Consider the following 21,397-nt stretch of genomic DNA (forward strand, 5'->3'; position numbering starts at 1 on the left):
AGTCACTCTGGGAGAAAAGAAATGTATCTGTGAACATGATCATCTTTTCAAGCAGAGATACATCTGTTGAGGAATCCTCAAGTTTTAAAGTTGTTACAGCTGGTGAAGCCAAACAAGTTGGCTGCTCAGAGAAAACACAAGATTGTTTCATACCCTGGACCATAAAGGTATATAAAAAAAGGTTTTCCTCTGCTAGCTGTTGTTGCAGAGGCAGTAGAATGGGACATCTGGCATGGGAGAAGTTGAAAACAACACATTGCCTGCAGGGAGTTCTGAAAGCTAGAGATGGCTTTCTGAATAGGACTTCATAAGATTATCCCTCAAAGAGTATTTATTATTTGTAAGCACATCCCATGACCATAGTTCAGGTTTGGTCCAGTGAAATAAAAATGGACAGAGACCAGAAATACCAACTTTACTAGAATACTCATCAAACCATACATGATTATGGATCAGGACAGCACAGGAATTCTGTTTTCTAATCACTAGTCAACAAACCACTAGCCACTTTTTTCTAGCCCTTTCTTAGAATAGAAAAGACTAGACTAGGCTATTTCAGTTGGAAGGGACCTACAACGATCATCTAGTCCAACTGCCTGAACCACTTCAGGGCTGACAAAAAGTTAAAGCATGTTATTAAGGGCATTGTCCAAAGGCCTCAAACACTGACAGGCTTGGGGCATCGACCACCTCTCCAGGAAGCCTGTTCCAGTGTTTGACCACCCTCTTGGTAAAGAAATGCTTCCTGATCTCCAGTCTAAACCTCCCCTGATGCAACTTCGAACCATTCCCATGCATCCTATCACTGGATACCAGGGAGAAGAGATCAGCATCTCCCTCTCCACTTCCCCTCCTCCAGAAGCTGTAGAGAGCAATGAGGTTGCCCCTCAGCTTCCTTTTCTCCAAACTAGATAAACCCAAAGTCCTCAGCCACTCCTCATAAGACATTCCTTCCAGCCCTGTCACCAGCTTTATTGCCCTCCTCTGTATGCATTCAAGGACCTTCACATCTGTCATGGTTTAACCTCAGCTAGCAACTAAGCACCACGCAGCTGCTCTATCACTCCGTCTCCTCAACTGGACAGGGGAGAGAAAATATAACAAAGGGCTCATGGGTCGAGATAAGGGCAGGGAGAGATCACTCAACCAATTACCGTCACAGGCAAAAAAGACTTGACTTGGGGAAAATTAACTTAATTTATTGCCAATCAAACCAGAGTAAGGTAATGAGAAATAAAACCAAATCTTAAAACACCTTCCCCCCACCCCTCCCTTCTTCCCGGGCACAACTTCACTCCTGGATTCTCTACCTACCCCCCACAGCAGCACAGGGGGATGGGGAATGGGAGTTACGGTCACTTCATCACACATTGTCTCTGCTGCTCCATCCTCTTCAGGGGCAGGACTCATCACACTCTTCCCCTGCTCCAGCGTGGGGTCCCACCCATGGGAGACAGTCCTCCACGAACTTCTCCAACGTGGGTCCTTCCCACGGGCTGCAGTTCTTCATGAACTGCTCCAGCATGGGTCCCTTCCACGGGGTGCAGTCCTTCAGGAGCACACTGCTCCAGCATGGGTCCCCCATGGGGCCACAAGTCCTGCCAGAAAACCTGCTCCAGTGTGGGCTCCTCTCTCTCCACAGGTCCACAGGACCTGCCAGGAGCCTGCTCCAGCACAGGCTTCCTACAGGGTCACAGCCTCCTTCGGGCACCCACCTGCTCCGGCATGGGGTCCTCCATGGGCTGCAGGGGGACAGCCTGCCTCACCATGGTCTTCACCACGGGCTGCAGGGGAATCTCTGCTCCGGCGCCTGGAGCACCTCCTCCCCCTCCTTCTTCACTGACCTTGGTGTCCGCAGGGTTGTTTCTCTTACATGTTCTCACTCCTCTCTCTGGCTGCAGTTTCTGTCCCACAGCAACTTTTTTCCCTTCTTAAATATGTTATCACAGAGGTGCTACCACTGTTGCTGATGGGCTTGGCCTTGGCCAGTGGCAGGTCCGTCTTGGAGCTGGCTGGCATTGGCTCCATGGGACACAGGGGAAGCTTCTAGCAGCTTCTCACAGAAGCCACCCCTGTAGCCCCCTGCTACCAAAACCTCACCATGCATATCCAATACAACATCCTTAAATTGTGGGGCCCAGAACTGCAGTACTCAAAGTGAGGCTGCACCAACACTAAATACAGCAGGATAATCACCTCTCTTGACCGGCTGGTTATACTGTGTTTAATGCACCCCAGGATGTGGGTTTTCCCTCTTGGCTGCCAGGGAACACTGCTGACTCATATTGAGCCTGCTGTCAACCAGCACCCCCAGATCCCTTTCCCCAGGGCTGCTCTCCAGCCACTCCTCACCCAATTTATACTTGTGTCCAGCATTACTCCATCCCAGGTGCAGAATCCAGCCTTTGTTCTTGTTAAATTTCATACCATTAATCATTGCCCAATGCTCCAGTCTATCCAGATCCTTCTGCAAGGCCTCTCATCCCTCAAGAGAGTCAACAGCACCTCCCCGTTTGGTATGATCAGCAAACTTGCTAATGGTGCATTCAATTCCTGCATCCAGACCATTGATAAATATATTGAACAGAACTGGCCCTAGAATTGAACCCTGAGGAACACTGTGGGTGACTGGTCGCCAGCCAGATGTAGCCCCCTTCACTACAACCGTTTGAGCCCTGCCATTCAGCCAGTTCTTCACCCAGCGCACCATGTACCTGCTCATTCCACAGTTGGACAACTTGTCCAGAAGGATGCTGTGAGGCACAGTATCAAAAGCCTTACTAAAATCAAGAAAGACTACATCCACAGCCTTCCCTTCATCCACTAGGTGGGTGACCTCATCATAGAAGGATATTAAATTAGTTAAACAGGACTTTCCCTTTGTGAACCCATGTTGACTGTGCCTGAGGATTGCATTGTCCTTTAAATGCCTTTCAATAGCACCCAATATGATCTTCATATTTTTTCCAGGGATGGAGGTTAGACTAAGGGGTCTGTAGTTCCCTGGGCCTTCCCTCATGCCCTTCTTGGAAATTGGAATAATGTTGGCTAGCTCCCAGTCAGCAGGGAACTCCCCAGACTCCCATGACCTTTGGTGGATGATTGAGAGGGGTCCTGCCATAACATCTGCTAGATCCTTCAGTACTCTGGGATGAATCCCATCAGGCCCCATGGACTTATGAACATTCAGCTGATACAGGCGATCCTTTACAATTTCAGTGTCCACAAATGGAAAGTCACTGTTCCTGCACTCATGGTTCTCTGACTCACAGAAGTGGGCAGCCCAAGGTCTATCAGTATTATTAAAGACTGAAATTTTGTCTAACCTTTTTTCCAATTTGTAGACCATCTAAAAATTTCCCATTAATGGGACCCTTTAAAAAATGTCACATACACAGACTGCAGTATGGCAAATATGATCTTTCTTTGCTTTTGTGAAATCTTTTAGAAGCAGTGGGAACCCAAGGTTTCAGAGACAATAAGCTGGAAGCCAACACTTTAAAACAGCCATGCTGGCTGGCTGGTGAGCATGCTGCCAGCAGCAGAGATGAGCCAAGTGAGCTTTACTCAGAGACCATGGGAATATGCCCTGCACGCCCACCACTGCGGCAATCACTCGGCATTTCCAGGGATGGGGCATCTACTCTGGGCAACCTGTGCCAGTGTTTCACCACCCTCAGCGAAAAAAATGTCTTCCTTATATCTAGTCTAAATCTACCCTCTTTTAGTTTAAAACCATTACCCCTTGTCCTATCACAACAAGCCCTGATAAAAAGTCTGTCCCCAAATGGATACAGTAAGGTCACACTGGAGCTCATGCAAACATTGCTTTTTCAGTGCTGAACTTTCAAATCTCACTCCACTGAAATGCTCCTAAATAATTTTGGAAACTAAATACCTAGCCATATAGTTTATTTAAATATATATTTTACACAGCAGCCAAATTAAGTGTGACAGCTTGTTTACTATGGATTCTTGCCCTATGGGAGCTTTCAGACACAGTACATTAAGCAAGACAGCAAAATAACAAATCATGAAAGAAACAGCATTAAATATTGGTATACTTCATTCTTACATTTTTGGTATGTAAAAATCACAAGATTTACAGATTTCACTAGCAAAATTTTAAACACTACAGTAAAGAAGCCAAGCAGGTAGGTGGTACAGAAAACTACAGCCATTCCGATGGATAGCCTCTGTCTTATTTAATGTCACCTATTACTTAGCTGCCAACAGGCAAGAACCTGGTGTCAAATTCAATTTGACTGCTTTGTATATGCACCTTAGATAAACAAGCTGTATATTTTAAACACAACACTATCTCCTTCCATTGTCAAAATGTTCCTTGGTTTTCTGTTTCTCGAAGTTACAATTTAATGCCCCAAATTAAAATGTAATTCCTTTGTTAAGCAATTTACATCAAAACTAAAGTAAATTAAATAAACGTCTTGAAAGAAAGCCTATAATGAAGAGTAAAAAACATCCACATTAGTTAGCCAATGCTAATTCTAACAACACAGAGGGCCATTTTTAGTCTTCTAAAAACCTTTGCCATCACATAACAATGTATGGAAGACACTTTTCTGAACACACCTCTTGATCCGTGAAGATCTCAATGAAGTTCTGGAAGGAGAACGTCCCTGACTGAAGAATGAGTTCTCCTGTGTTTTCAAAGCACTGTCCAGTTAGTACAAGGAGCTTGTGTCTTGCAGCATCTGTGATCATTAAGCGCACCTAGAGTGAAGGAGAGAAACACATCAATAATGGGAGTTACCACATGTTTGTACATTCCTCTGAGAACATACAGTTTACCTCATCTAATTTAAAACATATTTTGCACCAGTGTCTCCCAGGACTGTTGAAACATTTTCAAGTTATAGTCCTGTTTACAAAAGACAACAAGAAAGGAGCAAAAGGGGAAAAAAGGAGGCAGAAGAAATGATTAAAGAGAAAGTCTGATGAATAAATCACACTAATGACATGGGGGGGAAGAGCAAGGAGGAGAAAAGAACAAAATTTGAATGAAAAAATATTTTCAATGAACAAATACATTCCTTGTATAACTCTTATTGAATTTTAATAGCACTGTATCAGGACAGCCTTGGCCAACTGTCCCCAACATGCTAATGAGGGACAACTATATGTGTCAGAATGTTTTTGGAAGGCCAATCTCTTCCCAGTGTACAGCATTACTTGCCATTCAGTTGCAAAAATGTCACTAAAAACTAACAAACAGCCTGTGAGAGACTGAAAGAGTTAATGTCTGAACCATTGTGGTGGGGCAAGTTCTGCTTAAAGACAAACCCTGCACAGCAAGGAACCAAGGTAAAAAAGCCCATCAGCTCAGACATCAGCAACAGGAGGGGGAGGGCATGCTGGAAGGTGCACAGCTCCCTGTTCTGATAAGCTGTTCTGATACAAAGATCAAACAATGGCCACATCTGCAGGGAAGGAGAAGTTACTCCTCAAACTACCCCAAGCCCAAAGGCTCACAAACTGATCATTAGCCTGATGAGTTCAGGTGCCTGCCCAAAGGAGGGACAAGGATGATAAAAGGACACAAACTGAAGCCCCAGGTGCACAAGCCCACTGGAACTGGACCCCTAGGCTGACTGAACCAACGCTGGACCCAGGACCAGTGAAATCTTTCTCTCTTCCTTTTTCTCTCTCTGTCTTCTTCTCTCTTTCCTTTTCCTCAATCCCTACACCTCATCCCTTTAAGACATAAACCATTGACCAAGTCTGGGACTAAGAGTGGATCCAGCCGCCCCTAGACCCTTCTCTGAGGAGGAGTCTAGAAAGCAAGGGGGTCTGCTCTGAACCTTGTGACTCGATGGGAGGGATCTCCTTATTCCCTGAATTGATGTATATGGTTACCCTGGGTTACATGGTTTACAGAAGTAGTCTTATGCCAATTCCTGTTGTGAGAAACCCTGCCATGTACTACCACACCTCCCCAGTTCAGTTTGCTTATCATGAATAAAATGTTTAATTGATCGTTTGGTGTCATTTCACCTTAATTTAGCCCGAGGGAATTTCGAATTCAACACAACTCCCTGGTCTGTCCAGTCTGGGTCGTCACATAGCCACAAATCACACATAAAAGTCACACATTTAGACTGTCATTCTGTTGAATCATCTACAAAGTTAAAGGATGTTTCTGTTTCACCCATAATCATAATCAAGCACTCAGATACAGTCGCATGCACCATTTACATCTCATGATGTCACTAACTATGGACACTAGAACTTTAAGTGTGCCAGCTCAAGACCTTTTTCAATACACAGTGATAAATTATGTAGATGCCTGATGGCTCAAAGGAGCTTGCTACTGAGAAATAAACTTCTGCAATTTGAAATAACTGTTAACTATTTTAAACCAGGTCCTCGTTACTTTACTTGACCCTCACTACAGCTAGTAATAATTCCTGTTTCCCCCCAGGGGGAGATTTACTTGCATGCTAAGAAAAATCCATATATTCAGTATACTTCTGTTGGCTGAATTCAACTTAAATTGAAGAACAAAACTGAACTAAACAAAACCTTTGTAAGATTCTGTACTGTTGAGTAAACTTTTTGCATATATGGTAGGTTGACCTTGGCTGGCTGCCAGGTGCTCACCAAGCTGCTCTATCACTCGCCCTCCTCAGGGGGACAGGGAGGAGAAAATAAGATGAAAAACTCATGGGTTGAGATACAGGCAGTTTAATAAAGAAAAGCAAAGGCCACACATGGAAGCAAAGGAAAACAAAAAAGATTCATTGTCTACTTCCCATCAGCAGGCGATGTCCAGCCACTTCCTGGGAAGTAGGGCCTCAGTGCACATAGCAGTTGCTTTGGAAGACAAACACCTTGATAATGAATGCCCCCCCGCCTCCTTTCTCTTAGCTTTTATTGCTGATCATGACATTCATATGGGATATGGAATATCCCTTTGGTCAGTTTGGATCAGCTGTCCTGGCTCTGTCCCCTCCTGGCCTCTTGCCCACTCCCAGCCTACTGGCCTTTGGGGTGGGGGGGTTCGAGAGACAGCCTTGATGCTGTGGGAGCACTGCTCAGCAATAGCCAAAACACTAGTGTGTTATCAACACCTTTCTAGCTACAAATACAAAGCACAGCACTACCAGGGCTGCTATGGAGAAAGTTAACTCCATCCCAGCCAGACCCAATACAGCAAATATTTCAAAAGTCTTGTCCAACACTGAAAAATCAATTCAAATTGAGGTAAGGTATGAATTTCAAGTGCACTAATTCTTCTGTTCAGGGAGAATTAAGTTAAACCAGAATAGTGATTCCAGAATAAGGCTATCCATGTATTAAACTAAATGAGCAGAGTCGATCTGGAACAACTCCACATGTAGATATTGCATCCAAACTCCATCTCCATGGAGATAACATAATCACCTCAGCTGTCCCAGCAAGCTATTATTTCAAATTTTTATATTGATTGTTAAGCAATCAGTTGTTCTAAACAATTCCTGCTCACACCAGGGAGACTGAGCCAGGAAGGCTTGACCTAAATCTCTGCTGAACAACTCATGCTTTCAGTACAAGTAGAAAAGAGCCACTGAAGAGTATCTATCTGAAAGAAGATCCCAACTCTACCACATCTTCATTGTTATTTTATTTAATAAGTGGTCTTGACTTTGAGCAGCAGAAAGTTCCTTTAATTAAATGCAGGACTAATGCTGGTCTGTCACTAATTACACTAAATGACTATAAATTCAGCAAAAACCTTGCTGGATCAAGTATATTCATTTTTATTTCAGACAAAAATATAGATAAGTGCAGCTGGCTGGCTGATGTGTGTCTGAAATCTTGTCTGGTTTAGGTGTATTAAAACCATAAAAGAACTGGCTTCCTCTTCTGTGTTTTCTCTCATTGCTGGCAGTAGCTCTGGGCAGTCTGCCAACTTATGTATAAACTCACCAGATTTTCCAACAGCAAAATTATTTCCTGACTTGTTGTTGTGGTTTAAGCCCAGCAGGCAACAAAGCACCACAAAGCCACTCACTCACTCCTCGCCCCCAGCCCGGTGGGATGAGGAGGAAAAAATATAAAGAAAAGCTCATTGGTCGAGACAAGGACAGGGAGGGATCACTCACCACTTATGGTCACAGGCAAAAGACAGACTCAACTTGGGGAAGAAACAAAATCAATTTCATTTACTACAAATCAAATAAAAAACAAGGATACTGAGAAGTTAAACCAAACCTTAGAACACCTTCCCCCCACCCCTCCCTCCTTCCCCGCTGAACTCTACTCCCGGTTTTCTCTACCTCCTCCCCTGGTGGTGCAGGGGGACAGGGAATGGGGGTTGCGGTCAGTTCATCACACATTGTCTCTGCTGCTCCTTCCTCCTCAGGGGGAGGATCCTCACCCTCTTCCCCTGCTCCAGCATGGGGTCCCACCCACAGAAGACAGTCCTTCACAAACTTCTCCAACATGGGTCCTTCTCACAGGCTGCAGTTCTTCATGAACTGCTCCAGCATGGGTCCCTTCCATGGCATGCAGTCCTTCAGTCACAGACTGCTCCAGCGTGGGCTTTCCCATGGAGTCACAGCCATCTTTGGGGGCATCCAACTGCTCCAGCGTGGCATCCTCCACAGGCTGCAGGTGGGCATCTGCTCCACCATTCACCTCCATGGGCTGCAGGAGGACAGCCTGTCGTCTCACCACAGGCTGCAGGGGCATCAGCCTCCTCCAGCACACCACCACCACCACCACCACCACCACCACCACCACCTCCTCCTCCTTCTTCTTCTTCTTCTTCTTCTTCTTCACTGACCTGCATAGGTGTTCCTCTCACATTCTAATCCCACTACTCACTGCAGGTTCCCCTTCTTAAAGATGTTATCCCAGTGGCGCTACCACTGTCACTGATTGGGTCGGCCTGGGCCAGAGGCAGGTCTGACTTGGAGCCAGGGGAGCTTCTAGCAGCTTCTCACAGGAGCCACCCCTGCAGCCCCTCCCCTGCTACCAAACCCCTGCCACACAAACCCAAAACACTTGTGAATCACTGATATGCAACTGTCACATAATTCCTCTTCAATCTATTTTATTAATTGATGGTGAAATAGGTTCTGCAGTGCTAGAAAACTATGACAGGAAAAAAAAGTAAATAAATGCTTGCAGATTACAGAGCATAATGATACACATGAAAAAACTTTGAGACACATAAATTCTGTGTCAGGATATAATCAAGGCTTCCTGAGGGACTACCAGAATTTTGCTGATTTCAAGACCACTACAGAAATATTGCAAGGTGATGATTCTGTTCAGCTTTACCCTTGGTTGAAGTTCCAAATTGTTTGAAGAAAGTGAACAGCAAGACTTAGCCTCAGTCAAAACACTTAAAGACGGAGTGTGAACTGAGACAGGAGCATAAGCAGATCAGCTGTTTCTAAGACTTATGGTACAGATGCAGGAGTGTTAGAGCAATGGAGTGGGATCGTCTTAAAAAGGAAGTAACTGCTCATGGGGTTTTCAGAAACTTGTTTTCTTTGGGTAACTGCGGTCTCTCTCCCTTTGGGCTTCTCTTGGGAGGTATTTGGCAGCTGACAGAATACGATAGGAGCTTTGGGCAGAACTATGCTCTGACTACCACCAGCATGGCTATTACCAGCCAGATTAACAGGAATTTGTTTTAATATCTTTTGCCTTTGTTTTTCCTGAACCGATAGATTCAATTTCCTCTTCTAGTGAAAGTCAGAGCTCCATGGTATATCACTGTCTCCCCAGATGCAACCTGGAAATCTCTTGATACATAGGAACTAAGTTTTCTATTTGCCATAATGGGCAAAGCATGTCTATTCCAACCTCTGATTTAATTCTTCTGCCTCTTTCTTATCATCATGTTCTGGCTTTTGTCCAGTGAGAGTCTCTCTTAGCCAGCCAAGGTAAACCTCAGTTTGTAACTTCTGGCTGTGACCAGTCTGGCAAGATGAAAGCGAAGAAAAGATTGCCTTTCACAGTCTAGCAAGAGCAAATTAACAGTAACTTAGCCAAACATCTTCCAGAGCCAAAGGAGTAAAGCCAGGGGTCAGAAGGCATTAATCAACCTCAGACCATATTCTTCCATGTGGTCATCCATCAAAGGAATGACAAGCAACAGTGACAGAAGCAGCATTTCCCTACTTTTGGCAGTTCCTTCAGCTCTTCCCCTCCCCCATCCTTTATAGCTTTTTACTCTGAAAGCCTGAGCGTATTAAAGACAAACCTAAGAGGTGCTACCCAGCTGACACCCTTGTTCCTTACTAAGTACCTCTAACACAATGTAAGAGATTTTCACACATAATTTTTTAGTGCATGAGCTGCCATTAACTAAGCTTACTTACTTTTTTAAACTTTTAAAACTTCAGAAATTTCATTTGTTTTGCCGTGTTTCCTCCTGTTTGTATTTAATATCACTTAAAGTTGGTATCAAAATAGATTTTTCACAAAGTGGCAGAGCCACTTCATTTCCCAAAAGAACTTGTACTATGTCAGTGCTTCCCAGCACTGGCTAGCAATGTAATTATCCCTATTTTTTACAACATTCAGTCTCACTAGATAAATTTATCAACTTTGTCTTTGAGCTACATGCTCATTGCTTTGACTCTACTCTAGCCAGTTCATGAGGAATTGACAGTCCTTTTCTGGGGCACTCTCCAGAGTCCATTGATCATGTCACATACTTTTTGAAGGACAGATCACGTAGATCAACCTAGTCACCACCACATAGATGGTAATTCTTCTCGAAGACCTAATTTTATCTCAGAGCACCTGGTTTCTTTTCAAGCACTTTTTCATATGTAAAATAGGCATCCAGAGCTACCAAACAGTGGAGGAGCAGAAGAAAAGCAGATGCAGTTTCACTACAGCTGCCTTCATCAAGAAGGGAATTTGGTCTGTTATGAGGAAATGAGTACTGGGATAAGTGGTGTGTTTCTGTCCTATGCTGTGGAATGATTGCTGGAGGTGACTTATTGATATGTCCCCCTCTTAAGGGAAGGTAAACCTCCAGGGTGGAATGCGGTGGATATACAAGAAATCTGTTCCATAATAATTCCCTAAGCAACATAACCTGCAACCTTAGATGTTAGCAACACCAGGGGAGCTTGGTATGCTCACTCTGAGAAGCAACACGGAGGGTGGAGCAGAGTGGAGTCACCGTGGCCAGGCTCTGATATCACTGCAGGGATGGGGAACTGGAACTACTGGAACAAGAATGGAAGATCCCTGCATTGAATCCACTGAAGCAAGGAGGTGAAATAATGGGGGTTCTGTCAACACTACTCTCTTACTTCTGAATTATACCATAAGTGCCCGGTTCTGGAGTAGTGACATGCTAAATCATGTCCTCTGGGTGAACTTTGCTCATTATAATCTCATTACAATACTAAAACACACCTCCATCCCAAAAGCTACCCGCCTCCAAGCTGCGACCACCCCTCACTGAGCATGCGCTCTAAATTTTTTCTAGCATATATACCTTTAAAAGTAAAGCGAGGAGATTTTACACCAATCATGGTAAAAGTATGTATGACTAGAGTCACTCAAGCTCCACCTAAAAATAAGAAAATATAAAAGGGCTTAAGAGAGGAGGAATGCTAGGGAAGACACCATCATAGACAAGTCGGGAGGACATCGCTGACTTCTGGGATCAGTCGACGGGCTGAACCTCTCTTCCCCCCCCATAGGGACGCCTATTGGGTAAGATTCGAACACTTGGTTATACCGAGTGCTTCCCCGTGAAACTTGGAAATCTCTAGGGTTTTTTTCCATAATTTAGTGTGCTTGTAGTCGACTGTATAATTATTTGCACGTGCTTTGCAGACAGTGTATTTATCACCAGCAATCCAAAAGAACCTGTAGTGTTGCTTTAATAAACTGTGCTGCTCATTAATCTAGCCGTGATAGTTTGTTGAACATGACCAAACTCCTTAATTCTGGCCGTGATAGTTCATTGAATGCAACTAAATTGAAAGTACAGTGCGCTATTAGTGCATCCGTCATTGCGATAGTTCGATATATTGAACGCAACCAGACTTATAGTGCTGAATTGGGCATCACTCATAATCTAAGCCTAGCCGCCCCCAGCCCCTCTGATATCTGAGGGCAAGCTGGAATGCAAGGGGGTTTGTTTTCTGCCACACTTTGTTATGCTTTAACGCAACATATGCCTTTGATGCTTTATCAGGAGTCTGGGAAACCAGGAAGAAAATCAAGGGATAGCTTATGTTTTTGATGATATTTGTTCCTAACATGTCCTTTCGTCCATAGTTAGGAGCTGCTCTCAACCTGTCTGCTTAATGGAGCTTTTATGACACATCCAGTGAAGTATTTCTGACTGACTTACCTCAGTACTAACTGCTTCATCTGAGGGATTGATCAGGACTACAGTTTCTAAGACATCACTTCTGTGGTGAAGAATCTTCTGACCTGCAAGCACAGAGAGAAAAAAAAAAAGACATTAAATTCAACCAGCATGGTTTAAACCAGTGCTTTCCCTGAGCTAGTTATACGTTCCACTGTGCGACAGCCCTCTGGTTATACAGGGCAGCGCACGCCAGCCACAGCAACTACTGTGCTGGCTTATGTCTTCAGAAATACCCATGGCATGTGGTCCTATGGGCCAGAAACACCACTCCAGAAAATTCAAGGTAATGAAAAAAAACTGGCAACAGCGATGGGTCCTGTCCCTTCCCCCTGGCAGGAGGAGTCCCTGTTACTCACCTTGGTCCTACTGAGCTGGTGTGGATCAAGGACTGGAGTAACCATCACCAGCTGAGCATCTGGCCCTGGATTTTCATGGACATATCTATACCACAGATACAGCTGAGGTTACACAGTCCTGTAACATACCTAGGTGGTTTTAAATGAGCTTTTCCAGGAACTACTGGTGGCTTAGCCGCAGCTGGAGGAAAGTCAGCAAGGGCTGCAAATTTCCACTGCAAGAAGTGAATACTTGGGCTGTATGCTGGCGCTGCCCATCATGGCTAACAAGCACAATTTGTGACAAGCAAAGGAGCTCAAGGATGTCCCTGCTTCCTACCACCACCAGCACCATCCTGCACGGCACACACGTGCTCCCCATCACACACCTGTCACAACCCAGACTGGACAGACCAGGGAGTTGTGTTGAATTCGAAATTCCCTCGGGCTAAATTAAGGTGAAATGACACCAAACGATCAATTAAACATTTTATTCATGACAGAAGCAAACTGAACTGGGGAGGCGTGGTAGTACATGGCAGGGTTTCTCACAACAGGAATTGGCATAAGACTACTTCTGTAAACCATGTAACCCAGGGTAACCACATACATCAATTCAGGGAATAAGGAGATCCCTCCCATCGAGTCACAAGGTTCAGAGCAGACCCCCTTGCTTTCTAGACTCCTCCTCAGAGAAGGGTCTAGGGGCGGCTGGATCCACTCTTAGTCCCAGACTTGGTCAATGGTTTATGTCTTAAAGGGATGAGGTGTAGGGATTGAGGAAAAGGAAAGAGAGAAGAAGACAGAGAGAGAAAAAGGAAGAGAGAAAGATTTCACTGGTCCTGGGTCCAGCGTTGGTTCAGTCAGCCTAGGGGTCCAGTTCCAGTGGGCTTGTGCACCTGGGGCTTCAGTTTGTGTCCTTTTATCATCTCCTTGCCCCTCCTTCAGGTGGGTACTCGAACTTATTAGGCTAATTAGGTGTCATGATCAGTTTGTGAGCCTTTGGGCTTGGGGGTCCTTTGGGGAGTAACTTCCCCTGCCCTGCAGACATGATCTTTGGCCATGCATGGTGAGCTGCTCTGCTCAGCATATCAGAACAGGGAGCTGTGCACCCTCCAGCACGCCCTCCCCCTCCTGTTGCTGAAGGGTGCTGATCAGCTTCTTTTCACCTGTGGTTCCTTGCTAGGCAGAGTTTGTTGTTATGCGGAGTTCATCATTAAGCAGAACTTGCCCCACCACAATCATAGAATCATTTAGGTTGGAAAAGACCTTCAAGATCATCGAGTCCAACCATCATCCATGCCCACTAAACCATGTCCTGAAGTACCCCACCTACTTGCTTTTTGAATACCTCCAGGGATGGTGACTCAACCACTTCCCTGGGAAGCCCATTCCAATGTCTGACAACCCTCTCAGTAAAGAAATTTTTCCTGATATCTAACCTAAATCTCCCTTGCCACAACTTGAGGCCATTTCCTCTTGTCCTATCTCCAGCCACCTGACAGAAGAGACCAACACCCACCTCACTACAACCCCCCTTCAGGTAGTTGTAGAGAGCAATAAGGTCTCCCCTCAGCCTCCTCTTCTCTAGACTAAACAGTCCCAGTTCCCTCAGCCACTCCTCATAAGACTTGTGCTCCAGGCCCCTCACCAACTTGGTTGCCCTTCTCTAGACATGCTCCAGGAACTCAATGTCTTTCCTGTAGTGAGGGGCCCAAAACTGAACACAGTACTCGAGGTGCAGCCTCACCAGTGCTGAATACAGGGGAACAACCACCTCCCTGCTCCTGCTGGCCACAGTATTTCTGATAACAATGTTTGAGACATGAACTCTTTCAGTCTCAGAACACTGTGGGAGTGTTCCCAAGCCAGGCAGCACCCCACACAGACCACAGGTCCACAGCCACACCAAACAAACCAGGTGAAAGCTGGGACCCGCCCTGCCAAAACTCCCCATTCAGCTTTCTACTAATATTGATTAACACTGGGACACTGTGAGAAACTCCTTATCGGCATGGTCGAACACTTGCCATGCTGCCCTGCTTCATCTTTGTCCTGCTTACAAAAACTATAGCAAGCAATGTTTGGCAACAAGAGTGAACAGATGTACAAAATGCAGCTAGCTCCTGAATTAATAACATCTGAGCAATTTTGGAGTAGCCTCACAGTCCATTGGCTTTCATACTTAGTAGTTAGTGTGTTCTCTGTATTTAATAGTGATCTGACTGGGAGTGAATGCCAGAAAAACACAACAGGACTCTTGATTTTTTTTCCTATGGTAATTAGCAAGTTCTTATCAGTGTCTCTTTCTGTAAGAACTGCAGTGAGATTAATTAGCAGCCATATTGTCATTCAGGAATCCGACTGGTAATTAGTCCAAAAACCAGAAGAACTGTCCCTTCCAAGCAAACTGTAATATTAATCAATTAAAATAATTCATTACGCTTAAAAGGAAGTACAAGGGACACAGAACAAGTCACCTATTTGCCAACTTAGAAAAATTCCCCTGTAAAGAAACAAGGACAAGGATGAGAATCACAATGGTGAAAAGAGCTCTGCATTCCTGAAAACACAGGAGTGGCATGGAGGCAGTCTGGGAGGGTGGGCAACCAGCCTTTCCCACAGTGCCCTGGCCTTGGGGCAGGCTCGCTACTGCCCCAGGCCCTTCCCCTGGCAAGCCCTCCCCCAGGCAGCGTAAGAGCTTTTAATCAAATGATAGAAAGTGAAGGAGAAGGAAAAAAAAAATATTCTCAGGTAAAATGAGAGATGGAGTTGTAGTTTACTCTCTTGTGCATGAAAATGCCTAGAGACTTGTGGATAATAATTTAATTCATTTGAAGAAACCTAGTTTTCTTAACACATATTCTTTTTGCTGTGCTTACTTGAAAGGAGGAATCAGACTGTATATTATGAAAGGGGAGGAGGGCAAGTCTCCCTCTGCAGCATTCAGTTCTGGCATTACCCTTTGTAATTCAATTTAATAGCTCTGCTTCCTTGCCTAACAGGAATGCATATATAAGACTACATTCAATAAAACATCCAGATGGCTCTGTTACCACAGACTCCTTCAGAAGATGCCCTGTGATCTGATATTTTAGTTATGCTGCAGGTTTCTCTCAAATTAAGACATTAAGCAGTTTATTGAATCTAGTCTTTAGCATTGGGAAGGAAACAAAAGAAATTATCACCCTTCAGTTGCCACAGAAATTTCTTGCTTAATACTTGGTGACACAGAACACACTTTGCTTCAGGCCAGACTAAGCCTCATATATGATTAGATATTAACACATTAAACATAGATAGAAAAGAAATGCAATTACCCACATGCAAAGTTAGACAAAGATGCATAGTGTCCATCTGACTCAAAGCATCGACTTTGGACTTTACTGAAGCTGCTCTAAATCATGTATCTGTGTAGCTGGGAGGGATTTGATCTGTGGAGTTGCAACTCTCAGTGACCAGCACTGATGGTGGTTACTTACATCCTGTGCTCCCGTGGACCAGGTGCCCAGCTCCAGTGATTGCATGGTTTCATGCAACTTGAGATTGATTTCCAGAGGCAAGTGTAGCGGTCTACACCATGTACACATGCCTGTTTAGAGCTGCATGTGTGCCTGCCTCCCTCTTTGACTCCTTGGCATAAACATGTGTTGCTACTTATCTTACAGGGTGCGGACCCAGCACTGGTACGGTGTGAGTGACTGCGAGGGCTCCCATCCCATGTAAATTTTTGGTTTTGGTTGCTAACAGGCCTGTAGTTCCTCAGATCCTCCCTCTGAACCTTCTTGTAGATGGGCATCACATCTGCTAACCTCCAGTCAAGTGGGACCTCCCCTGGTTAGCCAGGACTGCTGATAAATGATTAAAAGCAGCTTGGTGAGCTCTTCCACCAGCTCCCTCAGTACCCTTGGGTGGATCCCATCCACCCCCATAGACTTGTGTGTGTCTAAGTGGTGTAGCAGGTTGCTAACCATTTCCCCTTGGATTATGGGGGCTTCATTCTGCTCCCTGTCCCTGTCTTCCAGCTCAGGGGGCTGGGTACCCCGAGAACAATTGGTCTTACTATTAAAGATGGAGGCAAAGAAGGCATTAAGTACCTCAGCCTTTTCCTCATCCTTTGTCCCCTGGCATCCAATAAAGGATGGAGATTCTCCTTAGCCCTCCTTTTGTTGCTAATGTAGTTGTAGAAACGTTTTTTGTTGTCTTTTACGGCAGTAGCCAAGAAGGCTACTGAACAAGAAGGGCCTTTTGAGCCATCAGGCAAGACAACATGCATTTAGCTGTCTGAAATTGATATCAGATACAGAAAATCCTGTGGTGGATTAGAAAGTCCTGTTTTAAATTAAGTTAGTTAGCCAAGATTATTCTGATCTTTTCTATTCTTCCTGTTTAATGGTGCCTCACCTGGAGCACCAATTCTGATCCTTTCTATTCTTCCTGATTGATGGTGCAACCCTCTTGGCAGGAAAATGAACCACTGACCTGATACAGAGCGACTTAGCGGTCAAAGTGAGGAGGGGATACCTCCTCAAACGACCACCGAAGAACACCCGAGACCCCAGCGCATGCGGAGAAGGCACCTGATGTGTCATGGTTATTGTCCTGGTTTCAGCTGGGATAGAGTTAACTGTCTTCCTAGTAGCTGGTACAGTGCTATGTTTTGAGTTCAGTATGTGAAGAATGTTGATAACACTGATGTTTTCAGTTGTTGCTCAGTAGTGTTTAGACTATAGTCAAGGATTTTTCAGCTTCTCATGCCCAGCCAGGGCACCTGACCCAAAGTGGCCAACAGTGTATTCCATACCATGTGACGTCCCATCTAGTTTAGGAACTGGGAAGTGGGGGCGGGGAATCACCGCTGGGGGACTGGCTGGGTGTCGGTCGGCGGGTGGTGAGCAATTGCCCTGCGCATCATTTGTACATTCCAATCCTTTTATTATTGCTGTTGTCATTTTATTAGTGTTATCATTATCATTATTAGTTTCTTCTTTTCTGTTCTATTAAACCCTTCTTATCTCAACCCACGAGTTTTACTTCTTCTCCCGATTTTCTCCCCCATCCCACTGGGTGGTGGGGGAAGTGAGTGAGCGGCTGCGTGGTGCTTAGTTGCTGGCTGGGGTTAAACCACGACAGTTATGTAATCCTATGCATATGCATTAGATAGTCTGAATACATATTAGGTAGGAGTAGTTTAATAAATTAGATGCAATTGTTATTGTATAAAAGGAACACGCCTGACGAATCTGGTGTGCTTGATTTGTGGAAAGTCCACCGAGCACCCTGCGCAGAATAAAGCAATATGTCTCCTGAATGTGTGAGATTGGTCTACTGCACACCGGGTAATGAATCCGCTTTTAGGACAACACTATGTGTCATGGTTTAACCCCAGCCAGCAACTAAGCACCACGCAGCCGCTCACTCACTTCCCCCACCACCCAGTGGGATGGGGGAGAAAATCGGGAAAAAGAAGTAAAACTCGTGGGTTGAGATAAGAACGGTTTAATAGAACAGAAAAGAAGAAACTAATAATGATAATGATAACACTAATAAAATTACAATAATAATAATAAAAGGATTGGAATGTACAAATGATGCACAGGGCAATTGCTCACCACCTGCCGATTGACACCCAGCCAGTCCCCGAGCGGCGATTCCCTGCCCCCACTTCCCAGTTCCTATACTAGATGGGACGTCACATGGTATGGAATACACCGTTGGCCACTTTGGGTCAGCTGCCCTGGCTGTGTCCTGTGCCAACTTCTTGTGCCCCTCCAGCTTTCTCGCTGGCTGGGCTTGAGAAGCTGAGAAATCCTTGACTTTAGACTAAACATTACTTAGCAACAACTGAAAACATCAGTGTTATCAACATTCTTCTCATACTGAACTCAAAACATAGCACTGTACCAGCTACTAGGAAGACAGTTAACTCTATCCCAGCTGAAACCAGGACACATGGCCAAAGGGGGTTGATATGAACAGTGATTAAATCTTGCGACCCTTGAAGTAAATTCAGTATTAGAGATGCAATGTGCCAAGTCTGTCACTGAGTGTTATGCTAATCTCCCACTGATTTTTGTGGCAGTTCCCCTTTCAGGATCATGGCAAATGGCCAAGGACTCTAAGGCAGGTGGCAGTGTCCCAAAAAATATTAGAAATGGAAAATCAGAAAAATTTGTTATCAAGCAACTTTAGGCATATTGGGATTCAAATCCTGCTGCTATTGGTTAATGAGTCTTTCTGAGAGATACTTAAGATATATAGAGATATGTACTATAGAGATATTGTAGGATACTTCAGAATGCTTTTAACTAAAGTTTCTGGGGGAGGGGAACCTCAATCCATCCCACTCCTACCAGTTTGATGCCAGTGCCAGCAAGAGATGCCCAGAGTCTGGAGAGGGATCACAGGTCAGCAGGAGAGTACCTGAAGAGCAGCACAAAGGAATTCCAGCCAGTAAGTCAGCTTCATCGGGGCCCAACTTAAATGCCTCTATGCAAATGCATGCAAGCATGGGGAATAAACAAGAGGAGTTAGACCCATGTGAACGCCTGCAGGGCTATGATCTTATTGGCATCATGGAGACCTGGTAGGATGGCTCCTATGACTGGAGTGTTGGAATTGAAGGATACAGGCTCTTTAGGAAGGACAGGCAGGGGAGACAAGGAGGGGATGTTGCCCTCTATGTCAATGACCAGCTGGAGTGCATGGAGCTCTGCCTGGGGATGGATGAGGAGCTGACTGAGAGCCTATGAGTCAGGATTAAAGGGAGGGCAGGGACAGGTGACATTATAGTGGGGGTCTGCTACAGGCCACCTGACCAGGAAGACCGAGCAGATGAGGCCCTCTATAGACAGATAGGAGCAGCCTCATGTTCACAGGCCCTGGGCCTCATGGGGGACTTCAACCACCCCAATATCTGCTGGAGGGCATAAGCAATCCAGGAGGTTCCTGGAATGCATTGATGACAACTTCCTTCTCCAAGTGATAGAGGAGCCAATGAGGAGAGGTGCTATGCTGGACCTTGTTCTCACCAACAAGGAGGGGCTGGTGGGGAATGTGAAGCTCAAGGGCAGCCTTGGCTGCAGTGACCATGAAATGGTGGAGTTCAAGATCCTTAGGGCAGCGAGGAGGGCGTACAGCAAGCTTGCTACCTTGGACTTCAGGAGAGCAGACTTTGGCCTCTTCAGGGATCTGCTTGGTAGAGTACCATGGGATACAGCCCATGGAGGGTAGAGGGGCCCAGGAAATCTGGTTAATATTCAAGGATCACCTCCTCCAAGTTCAGGAGTGATGCATCCCAAGAAAGAGGAAGTCAGGCAAAAACGCCAGGAGGCCTGCATGGATGAACTAGGAGCTCCTGGACAAATTCAAACACAAAAAGGAAGCCTACAGAGGGTGGAAGATGTGAGAGACTGGACGGGGTTAATGCCTCAAACACCTGTTGTGATTGACAGGGACCGGGGCCTGGCTTTTGCAGTTGAGGGGAGGAATGGACCTTGCTTGCAAGATCCGGCAAAAAGGCAAGTTCTGCATAGCAACACCACTTGACACAGGACGCAGGAGGTGTGTCAGAGGATGCGCAGCCCTGCGCCCTGATGAACTGAGCAGGACAACTCACAGTATATAGCCAGGGGTCACCCAGAGTTTATTTGGGGAAGGAGCTCACAACTACCCCCCAAAATGGCGCCTGCGCAGAAGATTGAGAGTTACATAAATCCTTAGGGGCGGTACACAGAAAACGAAGAGGGGGCATGACTGATGTGTAAAAAGGTGGGAACTGGGCTATAAAAGGCGCAGACACAAGAAGCCCCGCACACGCCCACCGGAACCAGACCTCTAGGCTGACTGGACCTCTAGGCTGACTGGACCAACGCTGGACCCAGGACCAGTGAAATCTTTCTCTTTTCTCTTCCTTTTTCTCTCTCTGTCTTCTTCTGTCTTTCTCTCTTCTTTTTCATAACACGTACACCTCATCCCTTTAGACATAAAACCATCGACCAAGTCTGGGACTAGAAGTGGATCTAGCCACCCCTAGGCTCTTCTCTGAGAAAGAGTCCAGAAAGCAAGGGGGTCTGCTCTGAACCTCATGACTCGATGGGAGGGATCTCCTTATTCCCTGAATTGATGTATATGGTTACCCCGGGTTACACGGTTTACAGAAGTAGTCATATGCCAATTCTTGCTGTGAGAAACCCTGCCACCTACTGTTATGCCTCCCAAGTTCAGGCTGCTTCTGCCATGAATAAAATGTTTAACTGATCATGTGGTGTCATTTCACCTTAATTTAGCCGGAGGGAATTCCGAACTCACCACGACTCCTCCCTGGTCTGTACAGCCCGGGTCGTGACAGAAGCAAGGACAGGTAGCCTGGGAGGAATACAAAGAAATTGTCTGAGCAGCCAAGGATCAGGTTAGGAAGGCCAAAGCCTTGATAGAATTAAATCTGGCCAGGGATGTCAAGGGCAACAAGAAAAGCTTCTATAGGTATGTCGGTGATAAAAGGAAGACTAAGGAAAATGTGGGCCCTCTCTGGAAGGAAACGGGAGACCTGGTTATCCAGGACATAGAATCATAGAATCATTTAGGTTGGAAAAGACCTTTAATATCGAGTCCAACTGTCAACCCAACACCACCATGCCCACTAAACCATGTCTTGAAGTGCCTCATATATGTGTTTTTTGAATACCTCCAGGGATGGTGG

At 45.4% G+C, this 21,397-nt stretch overlaps 1 protein-coding gene across 1 annotated transcript in view; it reads right to left on the reverse strand.

The window, feature by feature from the left end:
- LOC138683468 (microtubule-associated protein 1B-like) overlaps positions 1-21,397 on the reverse strand; it is a 69,015-nt gene that overhangs the window by 16,240 nt on the left and 31,378 nt on the right. The window contains exons 3-4 of the mRNA XM_069775273.1: positions 12,341-12,423; positions 4,594-4,734 (exon numbers count right to left, since the gene is read on the reverse strand). Of these exons, the coding sequence (XP_069631374.1) occupies positions 4,594-4,734; positions 12,341-12,423 (224 nt within the window). The remainder of the gene's footprint in view (positions 1-4,593; positions 4,735-12,340; positions 12,424-21,397) is intronic.

This window comes from Haliaeetus albicilla, chromosome W (assembly GCF_947461875.1).
Source record: "Haliaeetus albicilla chromosome W, bHalAlb1.1, whole genome shotgun sequence".
Lineage (NCBI taxonomy): Eukaryota > Metazoa > Chordata > Aves > Accipitriformes > Accipitridae > Haliaeetus > Haliaeetus albicilla.